Source organism: Bombina bombina, chromosome 4 (genome assembly GCF_027579735.1).
Source record: "Bombina bombina isolate aBomBom1 chromosome 4, aBomBom1.pri, whole genome shotgun sequence".
In the NCBI taxonomy this organism is placed as follows: domain Eukaryota; kingdom Metazoa; phylum Chordata; class Amphibia; order Anura; family Bombinatoridae; genus Bombina; species Bombina bombina.
The window spans coordinates 306,046,148-306,073,867 of NC_069502.1; the positions used below are offsets into that span (position 1 = coordinate 306,046,148).

The window sequence follows — 27,720 nt, forward strand, 5'->3', positions numbered from 1 at the left end:
AGATATATTTTAAAGCTAAGTACAGATTATCTTTGCTCATGCTAGTATCACTCCCCAAAAAAGACTAGCTTTTTAAAGGGACAGTCAACTCAATTGTTTTTATTTTAAAAGATAATCACTTTATTACCCATTCCCCAATTTTGCACAGAAACCATGGTTATAATACACTTTTTACCTCTGTGATTACCTTGTTTCTAAGCATCTTCTGACTGCCCCTGATCACATGACTTTATCTACTGACTTGCATTTAACCCTTTGAGTTCTAACAACGGCTCTGAACCGTTGCAAATTGTCCCAGTCAGGTGCTGACGACGGCTCAGAGCCGTCCCTAGCACTCACCCACCTTGAAGGCAATCTGGTGGCTCCCACTGACTCCCACCCTGGTGATCTGGCCTGTATAGTGATAGGCATCGCCGGGGCTTCACGTTTCGATGGTGTCACTGCGCAACTTTATTTAAAAATTACAATGTACAGTATAGGGAAATGGGGGCATGTTGCTTAGAAGCCTGTATCTCAGGCATCTAAGCAGCTACAGACCCACAAGATCCACCATTGGAAAGACAATGGCCTATACATCTTGGGGAGCTGGAAAAAAAGTAAAAAATAAATATATTTAATTTCTCCTGTTAAGTGTAGTCAGTCCACGGGTCATCCATTACTTATGGAATATATCTCTTCCTAACAGGAAACTGCAAGAGAATTACCCAACAGAGCTGCTATATAGCTCCTCCCCTCACCTATCATACTCAGTCATTCTCTTGCAGCCTAACTAAAAAGGAAGCTGTGAGAGATCTGTGGTGTTTTTTAACTTAGTTTATTTCTACAATCAAAAGTTTGTTATTTTTAAATGGCACCGGAGTGTGCTGTTTATTCTCAGGCAGCATTAGAAGAAGAATCTGCCTGGGTTTTTTTCTATGGTCTTAGCAGACGTAACTAAGATCCACTGGCTGTTTCTCATCTGAGGAGTGAGGTAACTTCAGAGAAGGGGAATAGCATGCAGGGCTCCCCTGCAACAAATGAGGTATGTGCAGTAATTTATTTTCTGAGGAATGGAATTGACTGAGAAAATACTGCTGATACCATTGTAAAGTAAGTTCAGCCTTAAATGCAGTGATAGCGACTGGTATCAGGCTGATGTGTGTGTGTGTGTGTACACTGAATGTATTTTTCTAAGGAATGGAATTGACTCTGAAAATACTGTTAATACTGAAATAATGTATGAGCCTTAACTGCAGTAAAAACGACTGGTAGCAGGCTTATTAATAATAATACATAACTTTCAAATGTATGTTTAAAACGTTTACTGGCTTGTTAATCGTTTTTGTGAGGTACTTGGTGATAAAACTTATTAGGGCATGATTTTTACCACATGGCCATTTTTGTTTTCTGCATAGAAACAGTTTCTGAGCTTCCCCACTATTGTAATATGAGTGGGAGGGGCCTATTTTAGCGCTTTTTTGCGCAGTAAAAATTCAGTCACAATCTGTCTACTTCATCCTCCATGATCCAGATCGTCTCTAGAGAGCTCAGGGGTCTTCAAAATCCATTTTGAGGGAGGTAATCAGGCACAGCAGTCCTGTGACAGTGTATTTGTGAGAAAAACGTTAATTATATAATTGTTATCCGTTTTTGGGTACTAAGGGGTTAATCATCCATTTGCTGGTGGGTGCAATCCTTTGCTAACTTAATACATTTACTGTGAAAATTTGGTTGCTATAACTATTTTGGTCATTGTTATTTCAACTGTGTCAGTTTTTCTGTGCTTCTTAAAGGCACAGTAATGTTTTTTATATTGCTTGTAAATTAATTTTGAAAAGTATTTCCAAGTTTGCTAGTCTCATTGCTAGTTTGTTTAAACATGTCTGACTCAGATGAATCTCTTTGTTCACTATGTTTAAAGGCCAATGTGGAGCCCAATAGAAATTTGTGTACTAATTGCATTGATGCTACTTTAAATAAAAGTCAATTTTTACATGTAAAGAAATTATCACCAGACGACGAGGGGGAAGTTATGCCGACTAACTCTCCTCACGTGTCAGTACCTTCGCCTCCCGCTCAGGAGGTGCGTGATTTTGTGGCGCCAAGTACATCAGGGAGGCCCTTACAAATCACTTTGCAAGACATGGCTACTGTTATGACAGAAGTATTATCTAAATTGCCAGAATTAAGAGGCAAGCGCGATAGCTCTGGGTTAAGGATAGAGCGCGCGGATGAGATGAGAGCCATGTCAGATACTGCGTCACAGTTTGCAGAACGTGAGGACGGAGAGCTTCATTCTGTGGGTGACTGATCTGATCCAGGGAGACTGGATTCAGAGATTTCCAATTTTAAATTTAAGCTAGAGAACCTCCGCACATTGCTAGGGGAGGTATTAGCGGCTCTGAATGATTGTAACACGGTTGCAATTCCAGAGAAATTATGTAGGTTGGATAGATACTATGCGGTACCGGTGTGTACTGACGTATTTCCTATACCAAAAAGGCTTACAGAGATTATTAGCAAGGAGTGGGATAGACTGGGTGTGCCTTTTACCCCTCCTCCCATATTTAGGAAAATGTTTCCTATTGACGCCACCACACGAGACTTATGGCAGACGGTCCCTAAGGTGGAGGGAGCAGTTTCTACTTTAGCTAAGCGTACCACTATCCCGGTGGAGGATAGTTGTGACTTTTCAGATCCAATGGATAAAAAATTAGAGGGTTACCTTAAGAAAATGTTTGTTCAACAAGGTTTTATCTTACAGCCCCTCGCATGCATTGCACCTGTCACTGCTGCGGCAGCATTCTGGTTTGAGTCTCTGGAAGAGGCCATTCGCTCAGCTCCATTGGATGAAATAATCAACAAGCTTAAGACACTTAAGCTAGCTAACGCATTTGTTTCTGATGCCATTGTGCATTTAACCAAACTTACGGCTAAGAACTCCGGATTCGCCATCCAAGCGCGCAGAGCGCTATGGCTTAAATCCTGGTCAGCTGACGTGACTTCTAAATCTAAATTGCTTAATATTCCTTTCAAAGGGCAGACCTTATTCGGGCCCGGCTTGAAAGAAATTATTGCTGACATTACGGGAGGTAAGGGCCATGCTCTACCTCAGGACAGGGCCAAATCAAAGGCCAAACAGTCTAATTTTCGTGCCTTTCGTAACTTCAAGGCAGGAGCAGCATCAACTTCCTCCGCTCCAAAACAGGAAGGAGCTGTTGCTCGTTACAGACAGGGCTGGAAAGTTAACCAGTCCTGGAACAGGGGCAAGCAGGCCAAGAAACCTGCTGCTGCCCCCAAAACAGCATGAAGAGAGGGCCCCCTATCCGGAAACGGATCTAGTGGGGGGCAGACTTTCTCTCTTCGCCCAGGCTTGGGCAAGAGATGTCCAGGATCCCTGGGCGTTGGAGATCATATCTCAGGGATATCTCCTGGACTTCAAAACTTCTCCTCCACGGGGGAGATTTCATCTTTCAAGGTTATCAGCAAACCAAATAAAGAAAGAGGCGTTTCTACGCTGTGTACAAGACCTCTTACTAATGGGGGTAATCCACCCAGTTCCGCGGACGGAACACGGGCAGGGATTCTATTCAAACCTATTTGTGGTTCCCAAGAAAGAGGGAACCTTCAGGCCAATCTTGGACTTAAAAATCCTAAACAAATTTCTAAGAGTTCCATCATTCAAAATGGAAACTATTCGAACCATCCTTCCCATGATCCAGGAGGGTCAGTACATGACCACAGTGGATCTAAAGGATGCCTACCTTCACATACCGATTCACAAGGATCATTACCGGTATCTGAGATTTGCCTTCCTAGACAGGCATTACCAGTTTGTAGCTCTTCCCTTCGGATTAGCTACGGCTCCAAGAATCTTTACAAAAATTCTAGGATCACTTCTGGCGGTACTAAGACCGCGAGGCATAGCGGTGACTCCGTACCTAGACGACATTCTGATACAAGCGTCAAGTTTTCAAACTGCCAAGTCTCATACAGAGATAGTTCTGGCATTTCTGAGGTCGCATGGGTGGAAGGTGAACGTGGAAAAGAGTTCTCTATTACCACTTACAAGAGTTCCCTTTCTAGGGACTCTTATAGATTCTGTAGAGATGAAAATTTACCTGACAGAGGCCAGGTTATTAAAACTTCTAAATGCTTGCCGTGTCCTTCACTCCATTCCACACCCGTCAGTAGCTCAGTGCATGGAAGTAATCGGCTTAATGGTAGCGGCAATGGACATAGTACCATTTGCGCGCCTGCATCTCAGACCGCTGCAATTGTGCATGCTAAGTCAGTGGAATGGGGATTACTCAGATTTGTCCCCCCTACTAAATCTGGATCAAGAGACCAGAGATTCTCTTCTATGGTGGCTTTCTCGGCCACATCTGTCCAAGGGGATGACCTTTCGCAGGCCAGATTGGACGATTGTAACAACAGACGCCAGCCTTCTAGGCTGGGGAGCAGTCTGGAATTCCCTGAAAGCTCAGGGATTATGGACTCAGGAGGAGAAACTCCTCCCAATAAATATTCTGGAGTTAAGAGCAATATTCAATGCTCTCCTAGCTTGGCCTCAGTTAGCAACTCTGAGGTTCATCAGATTTCAGTCGGACAACATCACGACTGTGGCTTACATCAACCATCAAGGGGGAACCAGAAGTTCCCTAGCGATGTTGGAAGTCTCAAAGATAATTCGCTGGGCAGAGTCTCACTCTTGCCACCTGTCAGCGATCTACATCCCAGGTGTGGAGAACTGGGAGGCGGATTTTCTAAGTCGCCAGACTTTTCATCCGGGGGAGTGGGAGCTTCATCCGGAGGTCTTTGCTCAACTGATTCGTCGCTGGGGCAAACCAGATCTGGATCTCATGGCGTCTCGTCAGAACGCCAAGCTTCCTTGTTACGGATCCAGGTCCAGGGACCCGGGAGCGGTGCTGATAGATGCTCTGACAGCCCCTTGGGTCTTCAACATGGCTTATGTGTTTCCACCATTCCCGATGCTTCCTCGTTTGATTGCCAAGATCAAACAGGAGAGAGCTTCGGTGATTCTGATAGCGCCTGCGTGGCCACGCAGGACCTGGTATGCAGACCTAGTGGACATGTCGTCCTGTCCACCGTGGTCTCAAATGAGGTATGTGCAGTAAATTATTTTTCTGAGGAATGGAATTGACTGAGAAAATACTGCTGATACCAATGTAACGTAAGTTCAGCCTTAAATGCAGTGATAGCGACTGGTATTAGGCTGATGAGTGTGTGTACACTGAATGTATTTTTCTAAGGAATGGAATTGACTCTGAAAATACTGTTAATACTGAAATAATGTATGAGCCTTAACTGCAGTGAAAGCGACTGGTAGCAGGCTTATTAATAACACTTCATAACTTTTAAAATGTATGTTTAAAACGTTTACTGGCATGTTAATCGTTTTTTGTGAGGTACTTGGTGATAAAACTTATTGGGGCATGATTTTTACCACATGGCCATCTTTGTTTTCTGCATAGAAACAGTTATCTGAGCTTCCCCACTGTTGTAATATGAGTGGGAGGGGCCTATTTTAGCGCTTTTTTGCGCAGTAAAAATTCAGTCACAATCTGTCTACTTCATCCTCCATGATCCAGATCGTCTCTAGAGAGCTCAAGGGTCTTCAAAATTCACTTTGAGGGAGGTAATCAGTCACAGCAGATCTGTGACAGTGTGTTTGACTGTGAGAAAAACGTTAATTATTAAATTGTTATCCGTTTTTGGGTATTAAGGGGTTAATCATCCTTTTGCTGGTTTGTGCAATCCTTTGCTAACTTAATACATTTACTGTGAAAAATTGGTTGCTATAACTATTTTGGTTCATTGTTATTTCAACTGTGACAGCTTTTTGTGCTTCTTAAAGGCACAGTAGCGTTTTTTATATTGCTTGTAAATTTATTTAGAAAAGTATTTCCAAGCTTGCTAGTCTCATTGCTAGTCTGTTTAAACATGTCTGACTCAGATGAATCTCTTTGTTCACTATGTTTAAAGGCCAATGTGGAGCCCAATAGAAATTTGTGTACTAATTGCATTGATGTTACTTTAAATAAAAGTCAATCTTTACATGCAAAGAAATTATCACCAGACAACGAGGGGGAAGTTATGCCGACTAACTCTCCTCACGTGTCAGTACCTTCGCCTCCCGCTCAGGAGGTGCGTGATATTGTGGCGCCAAGTACATCAGAGAGGCCCATACAAATCACTTTGCAAGACATGGCTACTGTTATGACAGAAGTTTTATCTAAATTGCCTGAATTAGGAGGCAAGCGCGATAGCTCTGGGTTAAGGACAGAGCGCGCTGATGATGTGAGAGCCATGTCTGATACTGCGTCACAATTTGCAGAACATGAGGACGGAGAGCTTCATTCTGTGGGTGACGGATCTGATCCAGGGAGACCGGATTCAGAGATTTCTAATTTTAAATTTAAGCTTGAAAACCTCCGTGTATTGCTAGGGGAGGTATTAGCGGCTCTGAATGATTGTAACACGGTTGCAATTCCAGAGAAATTATGTAGGCTGGATAGATACTATGCGGTGCCGGTGTGTACTGACGTTTTTCCTATACCTAAAAGGCTTACAGATATTATTAGCAAGGAGTGGGATAGACCCGGTGTGCCCTTTTCCCCACCTCCTATATTTAGAAAACTGTTTCCTATAGACGCCACCACACGAGACTTATGGCAGACGGTCCCTAAGGTGGAGGGAGCAGTTTCTACTTTAGCTAAGCGTACCACTATCCCGGTGGAGGATAGTTGTGCCTTTTCAGATCCAATGGATAAGAAATTAGAGGGTTACCTTAAGAAAATGTTTGTTCAACAAGGTTTTATCTTACAGCCCCTTGCATGCATTGCACCTGTCACTGCTGCGGCGGCATTCTGGTTTGAGTCTCTGGAAGAGACCATTCGCACTGCTCCATTGGATGAAATCATGAACAAGCTTAAAGCACTTAAGCTAGCTAACGCATTTGTTTCTGATGCCGTCGTACATTTAACCAAACTTACGGCTAAGAACTCCGGATTCGCCATCCAAGCGCGCAGAGCGCTATGGCTTAAATCCTGGTCAGCTGACGTGACTTCTAAATCTAAATTGCTTAATATTCCTTTCAAAGGGCAGACCTTATTCGGCCCGGCTTGAAAGAAATTATAGCTGACATTAGGGGAGGTAAGGGCCATGCTCTACCTCAGGACAGGGCCAAATCAAAGGCCAAACAGTCTAATTTTCGTGCCTTTCGCAACTTCAAGGCAGGAGCAGCATCAACTTCCTCCGCTCCAAAACAGGAAGGAGCTGTTGCTCGTTACAGGCAGGGCTGAAAAGTTAACCAGTCCTGGAACAAGGGCAAGCAGGCCAAGAAACCTGCTGCTGCCCCTAAGACAGCATGAAGAGCGGGCCCCCTATCCGGAAACGGATCTAGTGGGGGGCAGACTTTCTCTCTTCGCCCAGGCTTGGGCAAGAGATGTCCAGGATCCCTGGGTGTTGGAGATTATATCTCAGGGATATCTCCTAGACTTGAAAACCTCTCCTCCACGAGGGAGATTTCATCTTTCAAGGTTATCAACAAACCAAATAAAGAAAGAGGCGTTTCTACGCTGTGTACAAGACCTCTTACTAATGGGGGTGATCCACCCAGTTCCGCGGACGGAACACAGGCAAGGATTCTATTCAAATCTATTTGTGGTTCCCAAGAAAGAGGGAACCTTCAGACCAATCTTGGACTTAAAAATCCTAAACAAATTCCTAAGAGTTCCATCATTCCAAATGGAAACTATTCGAAACATCCTTCCCATGATCCAAGAGGGTCAGTACATGACCACTGTGGACTTAAAGGATGCCTACCTTCACATACCGATTCACAAGGATCATTATCGGTACCTAAGATTTGCTTTCCTAGACAGGCATTACCAGTTTGTAGCTCTTCCCTTCGGATTAGCTACGGCTCCAAGAATCTTTACAAAGGTTCTGGGCTCACTTCTGGCGGTACTAAGACCGCGAGGCATAGCGGTGACTCCGTACCTAGACGACATTCTGATACAAGCGTCAAGTTTTCAAACTGCCAAGTCTCATACAGAGATAGTTCTGGCATTTCTGAGGTCGCATGGGTGGAAGGTGAAAGTGGAAAAGAGTTCTCTATTACCACTTACAAGGGTTCCCTTTCTAGGGACTCTTATAGATTCTGTAGAGATGAAAATTTACCTGACAGAGGCCAGGTTATCAAAACTTCTAAATGCTTGCCGTGTCCTTCATTCCATTTCACACCCGTCAGTAGCTCAGTGCATGGAACTAATCGGCTTAATGGTAGCGGCAATGGACATAGTACCATTTGCACGCCTGCATCTCAGACCGCTGCAATTGTGCATGCTAAGTCAGTGGAACGGGGATTACTCAGATTTGTCCCCCCTACTAAATCTGGATCAAGAGACCAGAGATTCTCTTCTATGGTGGCTTTCTCGGCCACATCTGTCCAAGGGGATGACCTTTTGCAGGCCAGATTAGACAATTGTAACAACAGACGCCAGCCTTCTAGGCTGGGGCGCTGTCTGGAATTCCCTGAAGGCTCAGGGACTATGGACTCAGGAGGAGAAACTCCTCCCAATAAATATTCTGGAATTAAGAGCAATATTCAATGCTCTCCTAGCTTGGCCTCAGTTAGCAACTCTGAGGTTCATCAGATTTCAGTCGGACAACATCACGACTGTGGCTTACATCAACCATCAAGGGGGAACCAGAAGTTCCCTAGCGATGTTGGAAGTCTCAAAGATAATTCGCTGGGCAGAGTCTCACTCTTGCCACCTGTCAGCGATCTACATCCCAGGCGTGGAGAACTGGGAGGCGGATTTTCTGAGTCGCCAGACTTTTCATCCGGGGGAGTGGGAACTTCATCCGGAGGTCTTTGCTCAACTGATTCTTCGTTGGGGCAAACCAGATCTGGATCTCATGGCGTCTCGCCAGAACGCCAAGCTTCCTTGTTACGGATCCAGGTCCAGGGACCCGGGAGCGGTGCTGATAGATGCTCTGACAGCCCCTTGGGTCTTCAACATGGCTTATGTGTTTCCACCATTCCCGATGCTTCCTCGTTTTGATTGCCAGGATCAAACAGGAGAGAGCATCGGTGATTCTGATAGCGCCTGCGTGGCCACGCAGGACCTGGTATGCAGACCTAGTGGACATGTCGTCCTGTCCACCGTGGCCTCTGCCTCTGAGATAGGACCTTCTAATTCAGGGTCCTTTCAACCATCCAAATCTAATTTCTCTGAGGCTGACTGCTTGGAGATTGAACGCTTGATTCTATCAAAGCGTGGCTTCTCGGAGTCGGTTATTGATACCTTAATACATTCTAGGAAGCCTGTTACCAGAAAGATTTACCATAAGATATGGCGTAAATATTTATATTGGTGTGAATCCAAGAGTTACTCATGGAGTAAGGTTAGGATTCCTAGGATATTGTCCTTTCTACAAGACGGTTTAGAAAAGGGCTTATCTGCTAGTTCGTTAAAGGGACAGATTTCTGCTCTGTCTATTCTTCTACACAAACGTCTGGCTGAAGTTCCAGACGTTCAGGCTTTTTGTCAGGCTTTAGCTAGGATTAAGCTTGTGTTTAAGACCGTTGCTCCACCGTGGAGCTTAAACTTAGTTCTTAACGTTCTTCAAGGCGTTCCATTTGAACCCCTTCATTCCATTGTTATCAAGCTGTTATCCTGGAAGGTTCAGTTTTTGATGGCTATTTCCTCGGCTCGAAGAGTGTCTGAGTTTTCTGCCTTACATTGTGATTCTCCTTATCTGATTTTTCATTCAGACAAGGTAGTTCTGCGTACTAATCCTGGGTTCTTGCCTAAGGTAGTTTCTAACAGGAATATCAATCAAGAGATTGTTGTTTCATCACTGTGTCCTAACCCTTCTTCAAAGAAGGAACGACTTTTGCATAATCTGGACGTAGTCCGTGCCCTAAAGTTCTATTTGCAGGCAACTAAAGATTTTCGTCAAACTTCTTCCCTGTTTGTCGTTTACTCTGGACAGAGAAGAGGTCAAAAGGCTTCGGCTACCTCTCTCTCTTTTTGGCTTCGTAGCATAATACGTTTAGCCTATGAGACTGCTGGACAGCAGCCTCCTGAAAGGGTTACAGCTCATTCTACTAGAGCTGTGGCTTCCACCTGGGCCTTTAAAAATGAGGCCTCTGTTGAACAGATTTGCAAGGCTGCGACTTGGTCTTCGCTTCACACTTTTTCAAAATTTTACAAATTTGACACTTTTGCTTCTTCGGAGGCTATTTTTGGGAGAAAGGTACTTCAGGCAGTGGTTCCTTCTGTTTAATGTTCCTGCCTTGTCCCTCCCTTCATCCGTGTACTTTAGCTTTGGTATTGGTATTCCACAAGTAATGGATGACCCGTGGACTGACTACACTTAACAAGAGAAAACATAATTTATGCTTACCTGATAAATTTATTTCTGTTGTAGTGTAGTCAGTCCACGGCCCGCCCTGTCTTTAAGGCAGATCTAAATTTTAATTAAACTCCAGTCACCACTGCACCCTATGGTTTCTCCTTTCTCGTCTGGTTTTGGTCGAATGACTGAATATGACATGTGAGGGGAGGAGCTATATAGCAGCTCTGCTTGGGTGATCCTCTTGCAGCTTCCTGTTAGGAAGAGATATATTCCACAAGTAATGGATGACCCGTGGACTGAACACACTACAAGAGAAATAAATTTATCAGGTAAGCATAAATTATGTTTTTTTGTGCTATGCTGGGGAATGGGTAGTAAAGGCATTGTCTATCTTTTTAAACAATAACAGTTTTTGTGTTGACTGTCCCTTTAAGCTTGGATGTGATTTGTCCTTTTCATTACACTACCTTTTTTTATGATTTCCTCTATATCCTTAGAAAATATTCTCTAGTCATACTTCAGTTTTATTGCTATGTATTAACATTAGGGTATTGGAGGGAATTCCTCAAACCTGTAAGCCTGCCCTGGCAAGCATCAATTTGAGATTTGTGCATTTACGTGTATGCTGTTGTGTCCTTTCCAGCACAGCAGGATTATTACTTTTTATGTTAGAGCCACTTGCGAGCATCAGAATGTTTCATGGTCTTTCTGACCAAGCATGGGTGGGTGTTTACACTAAACCAACTAATCATTCAGTAATTAAATCTTTGTTAGTCAACTACTTTGATAGATCAGGTGGTGAGGGTTGCCAGTACCTTTCCTTTCGTAGAGACATATGCAGTGAATCCTTTGTCAATAGAATGGAATCCTCACTGGCTTATGTGTTCCCTCCATTTCTTCTTTCTCTGTGTTCTGTGAGACTGCAAGTTTCTTAATTCCTGGCTAAAGTATTCTGTTTTCATGGCTTCCAAGACATTGTTCTGTTGGAAAAACGTATACCATAAACATACAAGGGGGGAGAAAAACTATTTATTCAAGAAGGACACTGTACATGTTATGTGCAGGGGGATACTATAGTTTTCAAGATGGATTGTTAGATGCACCATCTCAGCTTATTAAAGGGACATTCCAGTCAAAATTTAAATGTGCATAGATTAATTACATACAATATACATGTATCAGCAAAAATGCTTCTAGTAAAAGTTATCACTGTGTTAGTGTTAACATTGTTCTCTGCACGTGCATGTGAAGCATAACTAAGTATTGTCACTGCACCCACCTTTTAAATAATGTAGCTGCTCAGATCATCACTGGGGCTTGTATCATGTCAGCAATTAACAAATTGAGTCATTGCCAGACGGTACAAGCACCTTATGCTCTCTGAGCAAGTGCTGTATTTAAAATGCTGGTGCACGGTGCATACTTAAATACACTTTTGAAACAGCTATAGCTTTTATTAGAAGCATTTTTGCTAATGCATGCATATTACAAAATTGCTTCTGTTCAATACCGAAATGCACCCATGTGGTTTTCAATTTTTGCTGGAATATCCCTTTAAGTAATTAAGGCAGTAGTGCCACTGAAGATTAAAGCTAGTTTAACAAGGGCAGTTTCTACTTTTGGCCAGCGGAAGCAGACATCTCTCCTGAAGGTTTGTGTGAAGTGCCACTGTGGAGCTTCAACGTGTATACAGACTCAATATGCATGTATCTACTGAGGCTGTGAAAAAGTTATTTTTTTCAGCTTTTTATGCAAAAGTACGTTGCTGCTGTTGTGTTTTTTTGTTGTTTTTTTGTGTAGCTTATTGTATTGTATTGCATCCTTTGCTTTTACTACTTTGTAAAGATCCTTGGCATCTTGCTCGCACTGCCTAGGATGGGCTTGTCTCCTGGAAGCAAGTTTCCTAAAAAAAACTTCTGTTTGGTTATTTCTTTAATTGCCAATCTTTGTTGGTGACTGCCAAGTACAAGTGTTGCATTGGCAGATAGATTGGGTGAATGTGCTTACTATCTAAGTAGAATAGTTACATTTTAAATAAGATTTAAGTGGCTCAGATGTTGGGGTCTTTTAAAAGTAGAGGATGTCATATGATCCTTTTCTTCCCAATGACATGGAGAGTTCACAAATCCATTCAATTACTAGTGGGAATTCAACTCCTGGCCACCAGGTGGAGGCAAAGAACACCCAGCAAAGCTTCAAGTATACTCCCACTACCCACAATTCCCAGTCATTCTTTGCCTGTGTAACATTATAGGTGATGTGCGAAGAAGGTGTCTAAAGAAATCAAGTTGTTAATCCTTTAATGTGTACTTTTCCCTGAAGGCAAAAATTGGGGTTATGCTGTGTCCATGTAATTGTCTTTAGTAAGATTAATGGTGGCTTTTTAGCAGTTGAAAGACGGAGAGGTGGTCTTTGCTTACCTTGCAACATTTTTGCTACCCCTATATAGAAAACCAGGGTTAGTTACTCTGTTTGTTTTTTCTTTATCGACAGGTCTATGTCAGTGAGTATTCTGTCACACCTGTTTGCTGTACCTGCCCTTCAGCGGATCCTCAGGTAAATGCTTTTACCTTCTAGGTGAGAAGGATGCAGCACTTAGGAGTTCCTTGTTTTAAAAAAAAAAAAATAAAGCAGAAAAAAAAAAAAAAAAGATACTTGGAGAACAAGGTGGATCCTTATGGGACTGAATATCCCTTTTAAAGGTTGGGGATTTATTGGATAGCAGTTCAGGGTACTGTTCTATCATGTGAAGGTTTTTTTTTATTTTGGCTATGGGGATTTGTTTGCACAAGTTTACCTTTTATTTAGTTTGGGTAATATCTCTTTAAGAAAGTTGTTGGACCGCATCTTACTTTTTAATTTGCCATCATGTGACCGCTCTGCTACTTCCTGAGTTCTGAACAGTTTGCTTCTAGCCGGCTGTTTGAAAGCCGGATTTTCAAGGGGACAGACCGGATTTTCTGCCATTAGATCGTTTTTCCTGCCTGTTGCTTCTCTCTGATGTTTGCAGCTTTCCAGGATCTGCAGTTTGAACAAGATTTATCTGCTGGTGTGGATTGGATTCCTGGTTACCGGTTGGGTAATTCTCTCCAGCATGGCTGGGGTGTAGAGGTGCCGGTTTTAATAATTATTTATCTATGCTTAGAATTTTATTCTATTTTTTTTTATGATAATATTAGAGTATAAGGGAAATAAATGGGCTACTTTATTTATTATGGAAGCTGTTCCCAAGCTTTCTCGGTCATTAGATAAATGTCTTTATTGTGCAGATGTCCAGGTTATACCTCCTGTGCAATTTTGTTCCCCTTGCCGTAATAAGGTTTTATTATCTAAGCATAAGGATTCCTTATCTGAGCCTTCTTTTTCTAAGGATAATGCTGTTCAGGGGTTGTCTCAGCCTTCAGTTAACATGTCCCAGTCTTTGACAGATTCACATGCAGTGCCCTATGATTCCTCTCAGTCAGTCTTTGGGCGTGTTTGTTTACCCAAAGATTTTGCTGCGCAGTTTACTTCTGCAGTTTCTGCAGCCCTAAGTGCTTTACCTAGTTCTGGTAAAGGAAAGAGGAAATCTAAGAGCATTTCTTTGGGTTTTGATTCCGCCAAGACTAATTTGGTTAGTCTTTCTCAATTATCTAGCGAGAAACATTCCTTTGCAGCTTCTGAGGGCGAGATCTCTGATTCAGAATCTGCAGTTCCTAGTACAATAGATTCTGAGGAGGTTAATATTAGATTTAAACTGGAGCATCTCCGTTTACTTTTGAAGGAGATTTCTCCAACATAGGTGTGTCCGGTCCACGGCGTCATCCTTACTTGTGGGATATTCTCCTCCCCAACAGGAAATGGCAAAGAGCCCAGCAAAGCTGGTCACATGATCCCTCCTAGGCTCCGCCTTCCCCAGTCATTCTCTTTGCCGTTGTACAGGCAACATCTCCACGGAGATGGCTTAGAGTTTTTTGGTGTTTAACTGTAGTTTTTATTATTCAATCAAGAGTTTGTTATTTTAAAATAGTGCTGGTATGTACTATTTACTCTGAAACAGAAAAGAGATGAAGATTTCTGTTTGTAAGAGGAAAATGATTTTAGCAACCGTTACTAAAATCGATGGCTGTTTCCACACAGGACTGTTGAGAGGAATTAACTTCAGTTGGGGGAAACAGTGAGCAGACTTTTGCTGCTTGAGGTATGACACATTTCTAACAAGACGATGTAATGCTGGAAGCTGTCATTTTCCCTATGGGATCCGGTAAGCCATTTTTATTACATAAAGAAAAAAAGGGCTTCACAAGGGCTTTTAAGACTGTAGACACTTTCTGGGCTAAAACGATTGATATATAAGCATATTTTATACTTCATAGCTTTGAGGAACTATTTTATTCTTGGGAATTATGTAAAATAACAGGCAGGCACTGTATTGGACACCTTATTCTCTTGGGGCTTTCCCTAATCATAGGCAGAGCCTCATTTTCGCGCCTCTATTGCGCACTTGTTTTTGGGAAGCATGACATGCAGATGCATGTGTGAGGAGCTCTGATACATAGAAAAGACTTTCTGAAGGCGTCATTTGGTATCGTATTCCCCTTTGGGCTTGGTTGGGTCTCAGCAAAGCAGATACCAGGGACTGTAAAGGGGTTAAATATAAAAACGGCTCCGGTTCCGTTATTTTAAGGGTTAAAGCTTTCAAATTTGGTGTGCAATACTTTTAAGGCTTTAAGACACTGTGGTGAATTTTGAACAATTCCTTCATACTTTTTCACATTTGCAGTAATAAAGTGTGTTCAGTTTAAAATTTAAAGTGACAGTAACGGTTTTATTTTAAAACGTTTTTTGTACTTTGTTATCAAGTTTATGCCTGTTTAACATGTCTGAACTACCAGATAGACTGTGTTCTGTATGTGGGGAAGCCAAGGTTCCTTCTCATTTAAATAGATGTGATTTATGTGACACAAAATTTAGAGAAAATGATGCCCAAGATGATTCCTCAAGTGAGGGGAGTAAGCATGGTACTGCATCATCCCCTCCTTCGTCTACACCAGTCTTGCCCACACAGGAGGCCCCTAGTACATCTAGTGCTCCAATACTCCTTACTATGCAACAATTAACGGCTGTAATGGATAATTCTATCAAAAACATTTTAGCCAAAATGCCCACTTATCAGCGAAAGCGCGACTGCTCTGTTTTAGAAAATACTGAAGAGCATGAGGACGCTGATGATATTGGTTCTGAAGTGCCCCTACACCAGTCTGAGGGGGCCAGGGAGGTTTTGTCTGAGGGAGAAATTTCAGATTCAGGGAAAATTTCTCAACAAGCTGAACCTGATGTGATTACATTTAAATTTAAATTGGAACATCTCCGCGCTCTGCTTAAGGAGGTGTTATCTACTCTGGATGATTGTGAGAATTTGGTCATTCCAGAGAAATTATGTAAAATGGACAAGTTCCTAGAGGTCCCGGGGCCCCCCAAAGCTTTTCCTATACCCAAGCGGGTGGCGGACATTGTAAATAAAGAATGGGAAAGGCCCGGCATACCTTTCGTCCCTCCCCCTATATTTAAGAAATTGTTTCCTATGGTCGACCCCAGAAAGGACTTATGGCAGACAGTCCCCAAGGTCGAGGGGGCGGTTTCTACTCTAAACAAACGCACCACTATACCCATAGAAGATAGTTGTGCTTTCAAAGATCCTATGGATAAAAAATTAGAGGGTTTGCTTAAAAAGATGTTTGTTCAGCAAGGTTACCTTCTACAACCAATTTCATGCATTGTTCCTGTCACTACAGCAGCGTGTTTCTGGTTCAATGAACTAGAAAAGGCGCTCAATAAAGATTCTTCTTATGAGGAGATTATGGACAGAATTCATGCTCTCAAATTGGCTAACTCTTTCACCCTAGACGCCACTTTGCAATTGGCTAGATTAGCGGCGAAAAATTCTGGGTTTGCTATTGTGGCGCGCAGAGCGCTTTGGCTAAAATCTTGGTCAGCGGATGCGTCTTCCAAGAACAAATTGCTTAACATTCCTTTCAAGGGGAAAACGCTGTTTGGCCCTGACTTGAAAGAGATTATTTCTGATATCACTGGGGGCAAGGGCCACGCCCTTCCTCAGGATAGGTCTTTCAAGGCCAAAAATAAACCTAATTTTCGTCCCTTTCGCAGAAACGGACCAGCCCCAAGTGCTACGTCCTCTAAGCAAGAGGGTAATACTTCTCAAGCCAAGCCAGCCTGGAGGCCAATGCAAGGCTGGAACAAAGGTAAGCAGGCCAAGAAACCTGCCACTGCTACCAAGACAGCATGAGATGTTGGCCCCCGATCCGGGACCGGATCTGGTGGGGGGCAGACTTTCTCTCTTCGCTCAGGCTTGGGCAAGAGATGTTCTGGATCCTTGGGCGCTAGAAATAGTCTCCCAAGGTTATCTTCTGGAATTCAAGGGGCTTCCCCCAAGGGGGAGGTTCCACAGGTCTCAATTGTCTTCAGACCACATAAAAAAACAGGCATTCTTACATTGTGTAGAAGACCTGTTAAAAATGGGAGTGATTCATCCTGTTCCATTAGGAGAACAAGGGATGGGGTTCTACTCCAATCTGTTCGTAGTTCCCAAAAAAGAGGGAACATTCAGACCAATCTTAGATCTCAAGATCCTAAACAAGTTTCTCAAGGTTCCATCGTTCAAAATGGAAACCATTCGAACAATTCTTCCTTCCATCCAGGAAGGTCAATTCATGACCACGGTGGATTTAAAGGATGCGTATCTACATATTCCTATCCACAAGGAACATCATCGGTTCCTAAGGTTCGCATTTCTGGACAAGCATTACCAGTTTGTGGCACTCCCGTTCGGATTAGCCACTGCTCCAAGAATTTTCACAAAGGTACTAGGGTCCCTTCTAGCGGTGCTAAGACCAAGGGGCATTGCAGTAGTACCTTACTTGGACGACATACTGATTCAAGCGTCGTCCCTTCCACAAGCAAAGGCTCACACGGACATTGTCCTGGCCTTTCTCAGATCTCACGGGTGGAAAGTGAACGTAGAAAAAAGTTCTCTATCTCCGTCAACAAGGGTTCCCTTCTTGGGAACAATAATAGACTCCTTAGAAATGAGGATTTTTCTGACAGAGGCCAGAAAATCAAAACTTCTAAACTCTTGTCAAATACTTCATTCTGTTCCTCTTCCTTCCATAGCGCAGTGCATGGAAGTAATAGGTTTGATGGTAGCGGCAATGGACATAGTTCCTTTTGCGCGAATTCATCTAAGACCATTACAACTGTGCATGCTCAGTCAGTGCAATGGGGACTATACAGACTTGTCTCCGACGATACAAGTAGATCAGAGGACCAGAGATTCACTCCGTTGGTGGCTGTCCCTGGACAACCTGTCACAGGGGATGAGCTTCCGCAGACCAGAGTGGGTCATTGTCACGACCGACGCCAGTCTGGTGGGCTGGGGCGCGGTCTGGGGACCCCTGAAAGCTCAGGGTCTTTGGTCTCGGGAAGAATCTCTTCTCCCGATAAATATTCTGGAACTGAGAGCGATATTCAATGCTCTCAAGGCTTGGCCTCAGCTAGCAAAGGCCAAGTTCATACGGTTTCAATCAGACAACATGACGACTGTTGCGTACATCAACCATCAGGGGGGAACAAGGAGTTCACTGGCGATGGAAGAAGTGACCAAAATCATTCAATGGGCGGAGACTCACTCCTGCCACTTGTCTGCAATCCACATCCCAGGAGTGGAAAATTGGGAAGCGGATTTTCTGAGTCGTCAGACATTTCATCCGGGGGAGTGGGAACTCCATCCGGAATTCTTTGCCCAAATTACTCAATTGTGGGGCATTCCAGACATGGATCTGATGGCCTCTCGTCAGAACTTCAAGGTTCCTTGCTACGGGTCCAGATCCAGGGATCCCAAGGCGACTCTAGTAGATGCACTAGTAGCACCTTGGACCTTCAAACTAGCTTATGTATTCCCGCCGTTTCCTCTCATCCCCAGGCTGGTAGCCAGGATCAATCAGGAGAGGGCATCGGTGATCTTGATAGCTCCTGCGTGGCCACGCAGGACTTGGTATGCAGACCTGGTGAATATGTCATCGGCTCCACCATGGAAGCTACCTTTGAGACGAGACCTTCTTGTTCAAGGTCCGTTCGAACATCCGAATCTGGTCTCACTCCAACTGACTGCTTGGAGATTGAACGCTTGATCTTATCAAAGCGAGGGTTCTCAGATTCTGTCATTGATACTCTTGTTCAGGCCAGAAAGCCTGTAACTAGAAAAATCTACCACAAAATATGGAAAAAATATATCTGTTGGTGTGAATCTAAAGGATTCCCTTGGGACAAGGTAAAAATTCCTAGGATTCTATCCTTTCTTCAAGAAGGTTTGGAGAAAGGATTATCTGCAAGTTCTTTGAAGGGACAGATTTCTGCCTTGTCTGTGTTACTTCACAAAAAGCTGGCAGCTGTGCCAGATGTTCAAGCCTTTGTTCAGGCTCTGGTTAGAATCAAGCCTGTTTACAAACCTTTGACTCCTCCTTGGAGTCTCAATTTAGTTCTTTCAGTTCTTCAGGGGGTTCCGTTTGAACCCTTACATTCCGTTGATATTAAGTTATTATCTTGGAAAGTTTTGTTTTTGGTTGCAATTTCTTCTGCTAGAAGAGTTTCAGAATTATCTGCTCTGCAGTGTTCTCCTCCTTATCTGGTGTTCCATGCAGATAAGGTGGTTTTGCGTACTAAACCTGGTTTTCTTCCGAAAGTTGTTTCTAACAAAAACATTAACCAGGAGATAGTCGTGCCTTCTTTGTGTCCGAATCCAGTTTCAAAGAAGGAACGTTTGTTGCACAATTTGGATGTAGTTCGTGCTCTAAAATTCTATTTAGATGCTACAAAGGATTTTAGACAAACATCTTCCTTGTTTGTTGTTTATTCTGGTAAAAGGAGAGGTCAAAAAGCAACTTCTACCTCTCTCTCTTTTTGGATTAAAAGCATCATCAGATTGGCTTACGAGACTGCCGGACGGCAGCCTCCTGAAAGAATCACAGCTCATTCCACTAGGGCTGTGGCTTCCACATGGGCCTTCAAGAACGAGGCTTCTGTTGATCAGATATGTAAGGCAGCGACTTGGTCTTCACTGCACACTTTTACTAAATTTTACAAATTTGATACTTTTGCTTCTTCTGAGGCTATTTTTGGGAGAAAGGTTTTGCAAGCCGTGGTGCCTTCCATCTAGGTGACCTGATTTGCTCCCTCCCTTCATCCGTGTCCTAAAGCTTTGGTATTGGTTCCCACAAGTAAGGATGACGCCGTGGACCGGACACACCTATGTTGGAGAAAACAGAATTTATGTTTACCTGATAAATTACTTTCTCCAACGGTGTGTCCGGTCCACGGCCCGCCCTGGTTTTTTAATCAGGTCTGATAATTTATTTTCTTTAACTACAGTCACCACGGTATCATATGATTTCTCCTATGCAAATATTCCTCCTTTACGTCGGTCGAATGACTGGGGAAGGCGGAGCCTAGGAGGGATCATGTGACCAGCTTTGCTGGGCTCTTTGCCATTTCCTGTTGGGGAGGAGAATATCCCACAAGTAAGGATGATGCCGTGGACCGGACACACCGTTGGAGAAAGTAATTTATCAGGTAAACATAAATTCTGTTTTTAGCTACTTTGGATGGCAATTAAACTGTTGCAGAGGCTCCTAAATAGGCTAATAAACTGAATAGAGTTTTTGATGTCCAACCTAAATCTGTGGAGGTTTTTCCTGTTCCAGATCGCATTTCTGACATTGTTTCTCAGGAATGGGAGAAGCCGGGTGTTCCTTTTAACCCGTCTCCTGTGTTAAAAAAGATGTTTCCTGTGGCTGATTCAGTGCGAGATCTGTGGTGTACTGTTCCTAGAATAGAGGGCGTTATATCTACCTTAGCCAAGAGAACTACTATTCCTTTTGAGGATAGTTCCTCTTTTAGAGACCCTATGGATAAGAAACTGGAGGGTAATTTATGAAATATATTTCTTCATCAGGGTTTGCAGTGGCCACCAGTTGCTAGTATTGCGACAGTTGCTGGTGCAGCCTCTTATTCGTGTGACTTTGTCTGATCTAATTTCTAAGAAGACTACTATAGAGGAGATCCAGGATAGAACAAAGGCTCTAAAGCTGGTGAATACTTTTATCTGTGATGCTAGTATGCAAGTTGTTAGGCTGGGAGCCAAGATTTCTAGCATTGCGATACTAGCCCGCAGATCCCTTTGGTTAAAGTCTTGGTCTGCAGATGTGATTTCTGAATCCAAGCTTCTGTCTCTACCTTTTAAGGGTAAGACTTTTATTTGGTCCTGGTCTGGCAGAGATCATTTCCATGGTTACTGGTGGAAAGGGAGTTTTTTTTTTTTACCACAGGATAAGAAGAATAGACCAAAGGGTCTTCAGACTTCTAATTTTTGTTTCTTTCGTAACTTCAAGGAACAAAGATATTCCTCGTCTTCTAAATCTGAGCAAGCAAAGACTTCTTGGAGAGCTAGCCAGCCCTGGAACAAGGGTAAGCAATCCAGAAAGCCTTTCGCTGAGGCTAAGTCAGCATTAAGGGGCCGCCCCCAATCCAGTTCTGGATCATGTAGGGGGCAGGCTTTCCGATTTTTGCGCAGGCTTGGATTTGCAACTTTCCAGATCCTTAGGCAGTGGACGTAGTCTCCCAGGGATACAGGATAGGATTTAAGTCTTGTCCCCCCAGGGACAGATTCCTATTATCAAGATTATCTGATAAGTTTGCTTCAAATATAGAAAATCAAATTTCCCTTTTTTAGTTTACTCTTGAATAAAACTTAACTGTGGCACAGACAGTGATTTAAAGAACATACTCCGTATCTATGACTTTTTTTTTGACAGAGGTCAGAAGATTCAAGCTTCTAGAGGACTGTTGTTCTCTTCAGTCCTCTGTTCATCCATTGGTGGCTGTATGCATGGAAGTAATTGGTCTCATGGTGGCATCCATGGACATTTTTCCATTTGCTTGCTTCCATCTGAGACCTCTACAGTTATATATGCTCAATCAATGGAATGGAGACCACTCGGATCTCTCTCAGAGGATAGTTTTAGACTCTCAGATAAGGATGTCTTGATGGATCTCCCAGGACCATTTGTCTCAGGGCACTTGTTACCTGAGACCTTCTTGGGAGATTGTGACCACGGATGCAAACCTGTTAGGCTGGGGAACAGTTTAGGGGTCCCTAAGAGCTCAAGGGACTTTTGACTCAGGAGGAGTCTGCCCTCCCTATAAATATCATAGAATTGAGAGCAATTTTCAATGATCTAACAGCTTGGCCTCAACTGAGTTTAGTCCGGTTTATCAGATTTCAATCGGACAACATCACTTCGGTGACGTATCTTAACCACCAAGGAGGAACTCGGAGCTTGCTAGCTATGAAGGAGGTGACTTGCATTCTTCAGTGGGTAGAGTCTCACAATTGTCATCTCTTTGCCATTCATATCCTAGGGGTGGACAACTGGAAAGCGGATTTTCTGAGCAGGCAGATGTTTCATCCAGGGAATGGGCTGTCCATCTGGAAGTTTTCTCGATGTTCACCTTTGAGTGGGGAGTTCCGGAGCTGGATCTGATGGCATCTCATCTAAATGCCAAGCTTCCAAGATACTGAGCAAAATCAAGAGATCCTCAAGCAGCTCTGGTAGATGCCCTGGCAATGCCATGGGATTTCGGTCAAATTTATCTGTTTCCTCTGGTTGCCCTCCTTCCTTGGGTGATAGCTCGTATCAAACAGGAGCAGACTTCGGCGATTCTAATAGCTCCAGCGTGGCTTTGCAGAACTTGGTTTGCAGACCTAGTGAGGATGTTGTCATTTCCCCTGTGGAAATTGCCTCTGAGGAAGGATCTTCTACTTCAGGGTCCCTTCCTCCATCTGAACTTAGTCTCTCTGAAGCTGACTGCTTGGAGATTGAATGCTTAGTCTTGTGCAGACAAGGTTTTTCTGTGAAATTTATTAAGACTATGATTCGGGCTCGTAAGCCTGTTACTCGCAAGATTAATTATAGGGTGTAGCGTAAATACCTTCATTGGTTCTGATCTAAGGGTTTTTCTTGGTGTCAGGTGAGAATTCCCCATATTCTGTCCTTTCTTCAGGAGGGCCTGGAGAAGGGTTTATCAGACAGTACCCTAAAGGGTCAGATTTCGGCTCTGTCAGATGAAGCATCGGGCAATTTTGCCAGATGTTCAATCTTTTGTCCAGGCTTTGGTTAGAATCAGGCCTGTGTTTAGGTCAATTGCTCCTCCTTGGAGTCTTAATCTGGTTCTGAAGCAGGCTTCATTTGAGCCTATGCATTCTGTTGATATCAAGTTTTTGTCCTGGAAGGTTTTGTTTCTGCTGGCAATTTCCTCTTCTCGGATAGTTTCGGACCTTTAGGCTCTACAGTGTGATTCTCCTTATCTTATTCTTTATGTGGATAAGGTGGTTCTCTGTACTAAATTAGGAGTTCTACCTAAGGTGGTCTAGGAACGGAATATTAACCAAGAAATTGTTGTTCCTTTATTTTGTCCCAATTCTTTCTCTAAGAAGGAGCAGTTATTGCACAATCTGGATGTTGTGCATTCTTTAAGGTTCTATTTATAGGTTATAAAAGATTCTCGTCAATCTTCTGCTCTTTTTGTTTTTTTCTGGTAATCGGAGAGGTCTGAAGGCCACATCTTCTACAGTCTCCTTCTGGTTGAGAAGTGTTATTCGATTGGCTTATGAGACAGGTGGACAGCAGCCTCCATAGAAAATTACGGCTCACTCCACTAGGACTGTCGCTTCCTGTTGGAATGCTTCTATGGAACAGATTTGCAAGGTGGCCACTTGGTCATCATTGCATATATTTTCCAAATGTAATGCTTTTGCCATAGCTGAGGCTTCTTTTGGTGGTGCCTTCTGTTTAGGTTCGCCTGTCCTGTGTATTCCTCCCTTCCATTCTGTGGACTCTAGCTTTGGTATTGGTTCTTACTAGTAATTGAATGGATTTGTAGACTCCCCATGCCATTGGTAAAAAAACATAATTTATACTTACCTGATAAATTATTTTCTTTCCTGGCATGGAGAGACCTTGACCCGCCCTTATTTTTCAGACGGCTTTTTGTCATTTTTCGAAACATCAGTCACCTCTATACCCTTTAGTGTCTTCTTCTCTTTCCATAATTCCTCAGCTGAATTACTGGGGATTGTGGGTAGTGGGAGGATACTTGAAGCTTTGCTGGTGTCAGGGTGCCAGGAATCAGGCTGAGACGAGAAGTGCAAAAATAATCACACCTTTATTAATAGCAAAAAATGATAAAAAGTCCACAAGTCAAATAACAAGTGAGGAGTCAAAACCAGAGCTGGTAGTCAGACGAGCCGAGTCAGGAGCCAAAGCGATTAGTCAGACGAGCCGAGTCAGGAGCCAAAGGGAGTAGTCAGACGAGCCAGAATCAGGAACATGGTAAACAGCCGAGTCAGGAACAAGCCAGGGATCAGGAACCAGGAAGGACGTCAGGCAGCCAGGTAATACACAGGAACTCTCACAAACAGGTCTGAGACAACGCAAAGGCAAAGCATACTGAACATAGGCCCTTTACATAATAAGTGATGACATCACAATTCTGAGACTGTATCCTGTCTCACGTGGAGGATGCACACCAGTCTGGCCATAAAAGGAAGTGCACGAAATGAGCAGCATCCCCCACAATGCACCATAGTCAGGAAAAGTAAGTAAAATGGTTGCCAGCAGCACATGGCAAACACAACAGGAAAAAAAACCCTGACAGCTGGGGTGTTCTTTGCCTCCACCTGGTGGCCAGGAGTTGAATTCCCACTAGTAATTGAATGGATTTTTTGAATCTCCATGCCAGGAAAGAAAAGAATTTATCAGGTAAGTATAAATTATGTCTTTTTATAAAAAAGAAGCCATGTTACATGCCGTGGGTTTGCACTGGCAATCACATTGTATGCAAATGTCATAAAGTGCTTGTCTAATTACTTACAACTCATTGCTTAAGTGAGGAAACAAGGTTAATAAATATTGTTCATTCAATATAAAGTTGAGCACAACCATTCATTATTGCCAACCTGGGTAAATGTGCCCTTATCAGAGCAATTGTTACTTTTAAAGTAATGCTTTATGACAACTCTCTCTCTGTCTGTTTAGGAATCTGCCAACCTAAGAGCATTTATTGCATATAAACAGCTTGTCTGTTTATCCGTTTTCTGTGGTTTGATTCAAAACATTTCTGAGTAACTCCCTTTTGCATCTTAAGATTTAAGGCATCTTGAGTATGTGTCTGTTTCCCTTTGTGCTTGCATGCCCGTGTCTGTGATCACTATATGTGTATCCGCACCCATCTGGGCATTTGTCCTCTTCCACTGTGATGTTAGCAACTCTGGGGAATTGCTTTCTTTTTTTTTTTAAACAGCAGCTTCTTGTATAGTGTTAACCTTCCAGTATAATTTGTGTAAGCAAATGCTTTTATTAATGTCACAGGATATAAATAACAGTCACAGCAAGCGCAAAATGTGCACAAAAACAAGTCCTCTAAAAATATTTACTTGCGGACTTTGGTACACCTTTTATTGAGCTGTGTTCTTTTCAGACAAAATGTGGTAATTTATCAGATTTCATTTAACTACATTTTATAGAATCTTCACACAATGTGGGATTTAATATTAATTTATATTTACCCATTGATTTTGTCTCTATTATCAAGCAGCTTAATGGAACGCAACATTTTCAAGGAAATGTCAGCTCTCCACAGAGAGGTTTTGTTTCTGCCAGTAATCAGAAACAAAAGGCAAGTCATTTAAAATCACTTAATAGAATATGCATGCGTCTTTAATGCTGTTGACTGACATTTTCAAGTTTTCCATTTGTGAAACATAAAAACACTGTTGTATTTTTCTGTTGACACTTTCATTTTTGGAAGTTTAAAAATAAAAAAAAATAATGCTATCTAGCAATGCAATAACCTAACTTGAATTTCTTACCTATTTCTGCTGCTATAAAAAAAATAATTCTATATAGTTAAAGTCCCCATCAAAGAATATATTGCATTATTATGTTAAACTATGTGGCATCGGGGAATTACAATTCTGAATTTGCATGTTTTAACATTTGATTGGCATAATTGTGCTTGTGTGCATAGAATGTGAGCGTAGTGCATGTAGGTGTAGGATGTTTGTAGTCTGACTATATAGATACCTACTGCAGGGCACTGCTGCAGGTGATAACTGCTCCGCAGGCTACAGTACCATACGTGCCAAGGTCTGAGGCTCTGCTTGCCATATCATCACTGAGGATTTCCTGATTTGATTTTTCAGTTGTTTGCTTCTTCTGAGCATGCTCAAAATATATTAAAATAAGGCAGTTTAAAGGAACATTAAGCTGCTGGGCACAACTGCAGTTGTATAGTTACTACTCTGTCACCTTCCCTTTTTTTTTTCTTCCTGTGCCTGCAGCCTTTTAAAGCTGTTCTTATTTTAAAACCCCTTACTAGTGCTGGTTAGTGAAGCTCCACATCTTCATGCTGGGTGCCGCCATTTTGAAGCTTAGGAATTCTTGCGCTCTGTTATAGAATTTGTGCGCATTCCCAAATTAGTGACATTGCAACTTTTTGAGAGCTTTATTGAGCACTTCCCGCTAGCGAGCATGATCCAGGGGGGGGGAATTAAATTCTTGCAATGGCTGCACTGCTCTATATTATACATGTGACCTTTTTATACTGTATATGTTATGTAAGTTACTGTGTATAAAAGTGCAGAAATGTAAACCTTCTGCTCTGTATTGTGTATGCTATATCGAAGCACATTATATAGCTGTGAACAAGCCGCAAGCATCACTGATCTGTGAATGTGCACCACTTCTGTCAAACGTGCAATGATAGTACATGAGCTCTAAGATGGCGGTACTCACTATGAAAATGCAGAGCTTCACCAACCGGCACCTGTTAAGTGTTAAAATAAGAGAACAATTCTGAAGAGAGTTTTGTGTGGTGTTGCAGAGTATCAGTTCTTTTCTGTGAAAGACACGGACTGGGCAAAAGAAAGCTGCACCCTGGATGGGTACAATTCCATAGGGTGTGCTTTAAATCACCGTCTGTGCTGCAGTTGAGTTTTATTCAAGAGTAAACAAAAAAAGGGAAAGTTGAGTGTCTATATTTGAAGCAAAAAGCAAATATGCAGATAAACCACAAAAAAATATAAAACATACAAAATGTGCTATCCTATTAAAATCTTTACATTAAAAAAAGCAAAAAAAACTCTAAAGCTTTCCAAGTGAGCTTAAGAGTATTGATTATCTTTGTGCTTTCACTGTTGTTTCAACTTGTGTGCCTTATTAAATTAAAGTAAGATATCCCTTTATATGAATTGGTGCATTTTCATTTTTTTTTACTGTTTGAAACATGTAGACTGTGATATGTTTGTTTCTGCTTAATTTCAATATAAGATACTGCAGACTTATATATGCGATCATAGAATCTGTAGCCTGAAAGTAATAGAATACCTTAAAGTCACTACTTTGGTATAAGGGCTTATATCAATATATATATATATTCCGGGAGGTCATCTATTTTTTTATTAAGCCTATCGTGTCACAAATGTAGTAGGTAGAAGAATAAATATGTGCTAAGTATTAGCTGATTTAGAATATAAATTTGCTTGCTACAATTTATAGACCTTGAATGCCTACAGATCAACATTATTCAGTATTACTATCAGAACATATAATCAACACGGCGCCACAAATAACTATACACAGTGTATTGCCTTTCCAATAATTTCAGTCTAAAATATGCTACTTTCTTTTGTCAGCATAAACAAGATGATGAGTTCTGCAATGTGTGGCAGTCATTACAGGGCGCTGGGAAGTTACCACATGCCCAACAACACATGCAGGACAAGGTTTGTGTGTTTTTCTTTTTAACTTGTGCTGGTCTTTGAATACACTAAATTACAAATTAATTTGATACCTTGCAAATGTAGTAGAACAGTAGTGCATCTTAAACTGTAACCTGCTTTTAAAGGGTTCAAGTCTACCTCAGGAAAAGCGGGCTGGCCATACTAACCAGTTCCAGAAACCAGTCTGTGCTGAGAGCAGTCCAAAGTGCCAATCAAGAAAGCAAGATCCAGGCAGAAAAGGTGAGAATCAAGGGTTGAATACATCTGTTGCAGCCAGTTGATGGGTTTTGTAATAAATAAATAAATGATTGTCATGCATTTAAATATATAGGGTTTGAGAGATTCACAGATTTGTTTTGCAGTTTTTGTGCACTGTATAGGTTAGAATCTAACGTACCGGTTTTATCAAAGGGTCATGCCAGCCAAAATTGAAATGTACATTAGTGCATTTCAATTTT

The 27,720-nt window shown here is 42.3% G+C and overlaps 1 protein-coding gene across 3 annotated transcripts in view; it reads left to right on the forward strand.

The window, feature by feature from the left end:
* XRN1 (5'-3' exoribonuclease 1) overlaps positions 1-27,720 on the forward strand; it is a 441,443-nt gene that overhangs the window by 315,482 nt on the left and 98,241 nt on the right. The window contains exons 32-34 of one of the 3 annotated variants that reach the window (XM_053710017.1): positions 25,075-25,158; positions 27,176-27,265; positions 27,388-27,502. In XM_053710017.1, the coding sequence (XP_053565992.1) occupies positions 25,075-25,158; positions 27,176-27,265; positions 27,388-27,502 (289 nt within the window). The remainder of the gene's footprint in view (positions 1-25,074; positions 25,159-27,175; positions 27,266-27,387; positions 27,503-27,720) is intronic. The other 2 variants (XM_053710018.1, XM_053710019.1) reach the window with 2 other exon arrangements.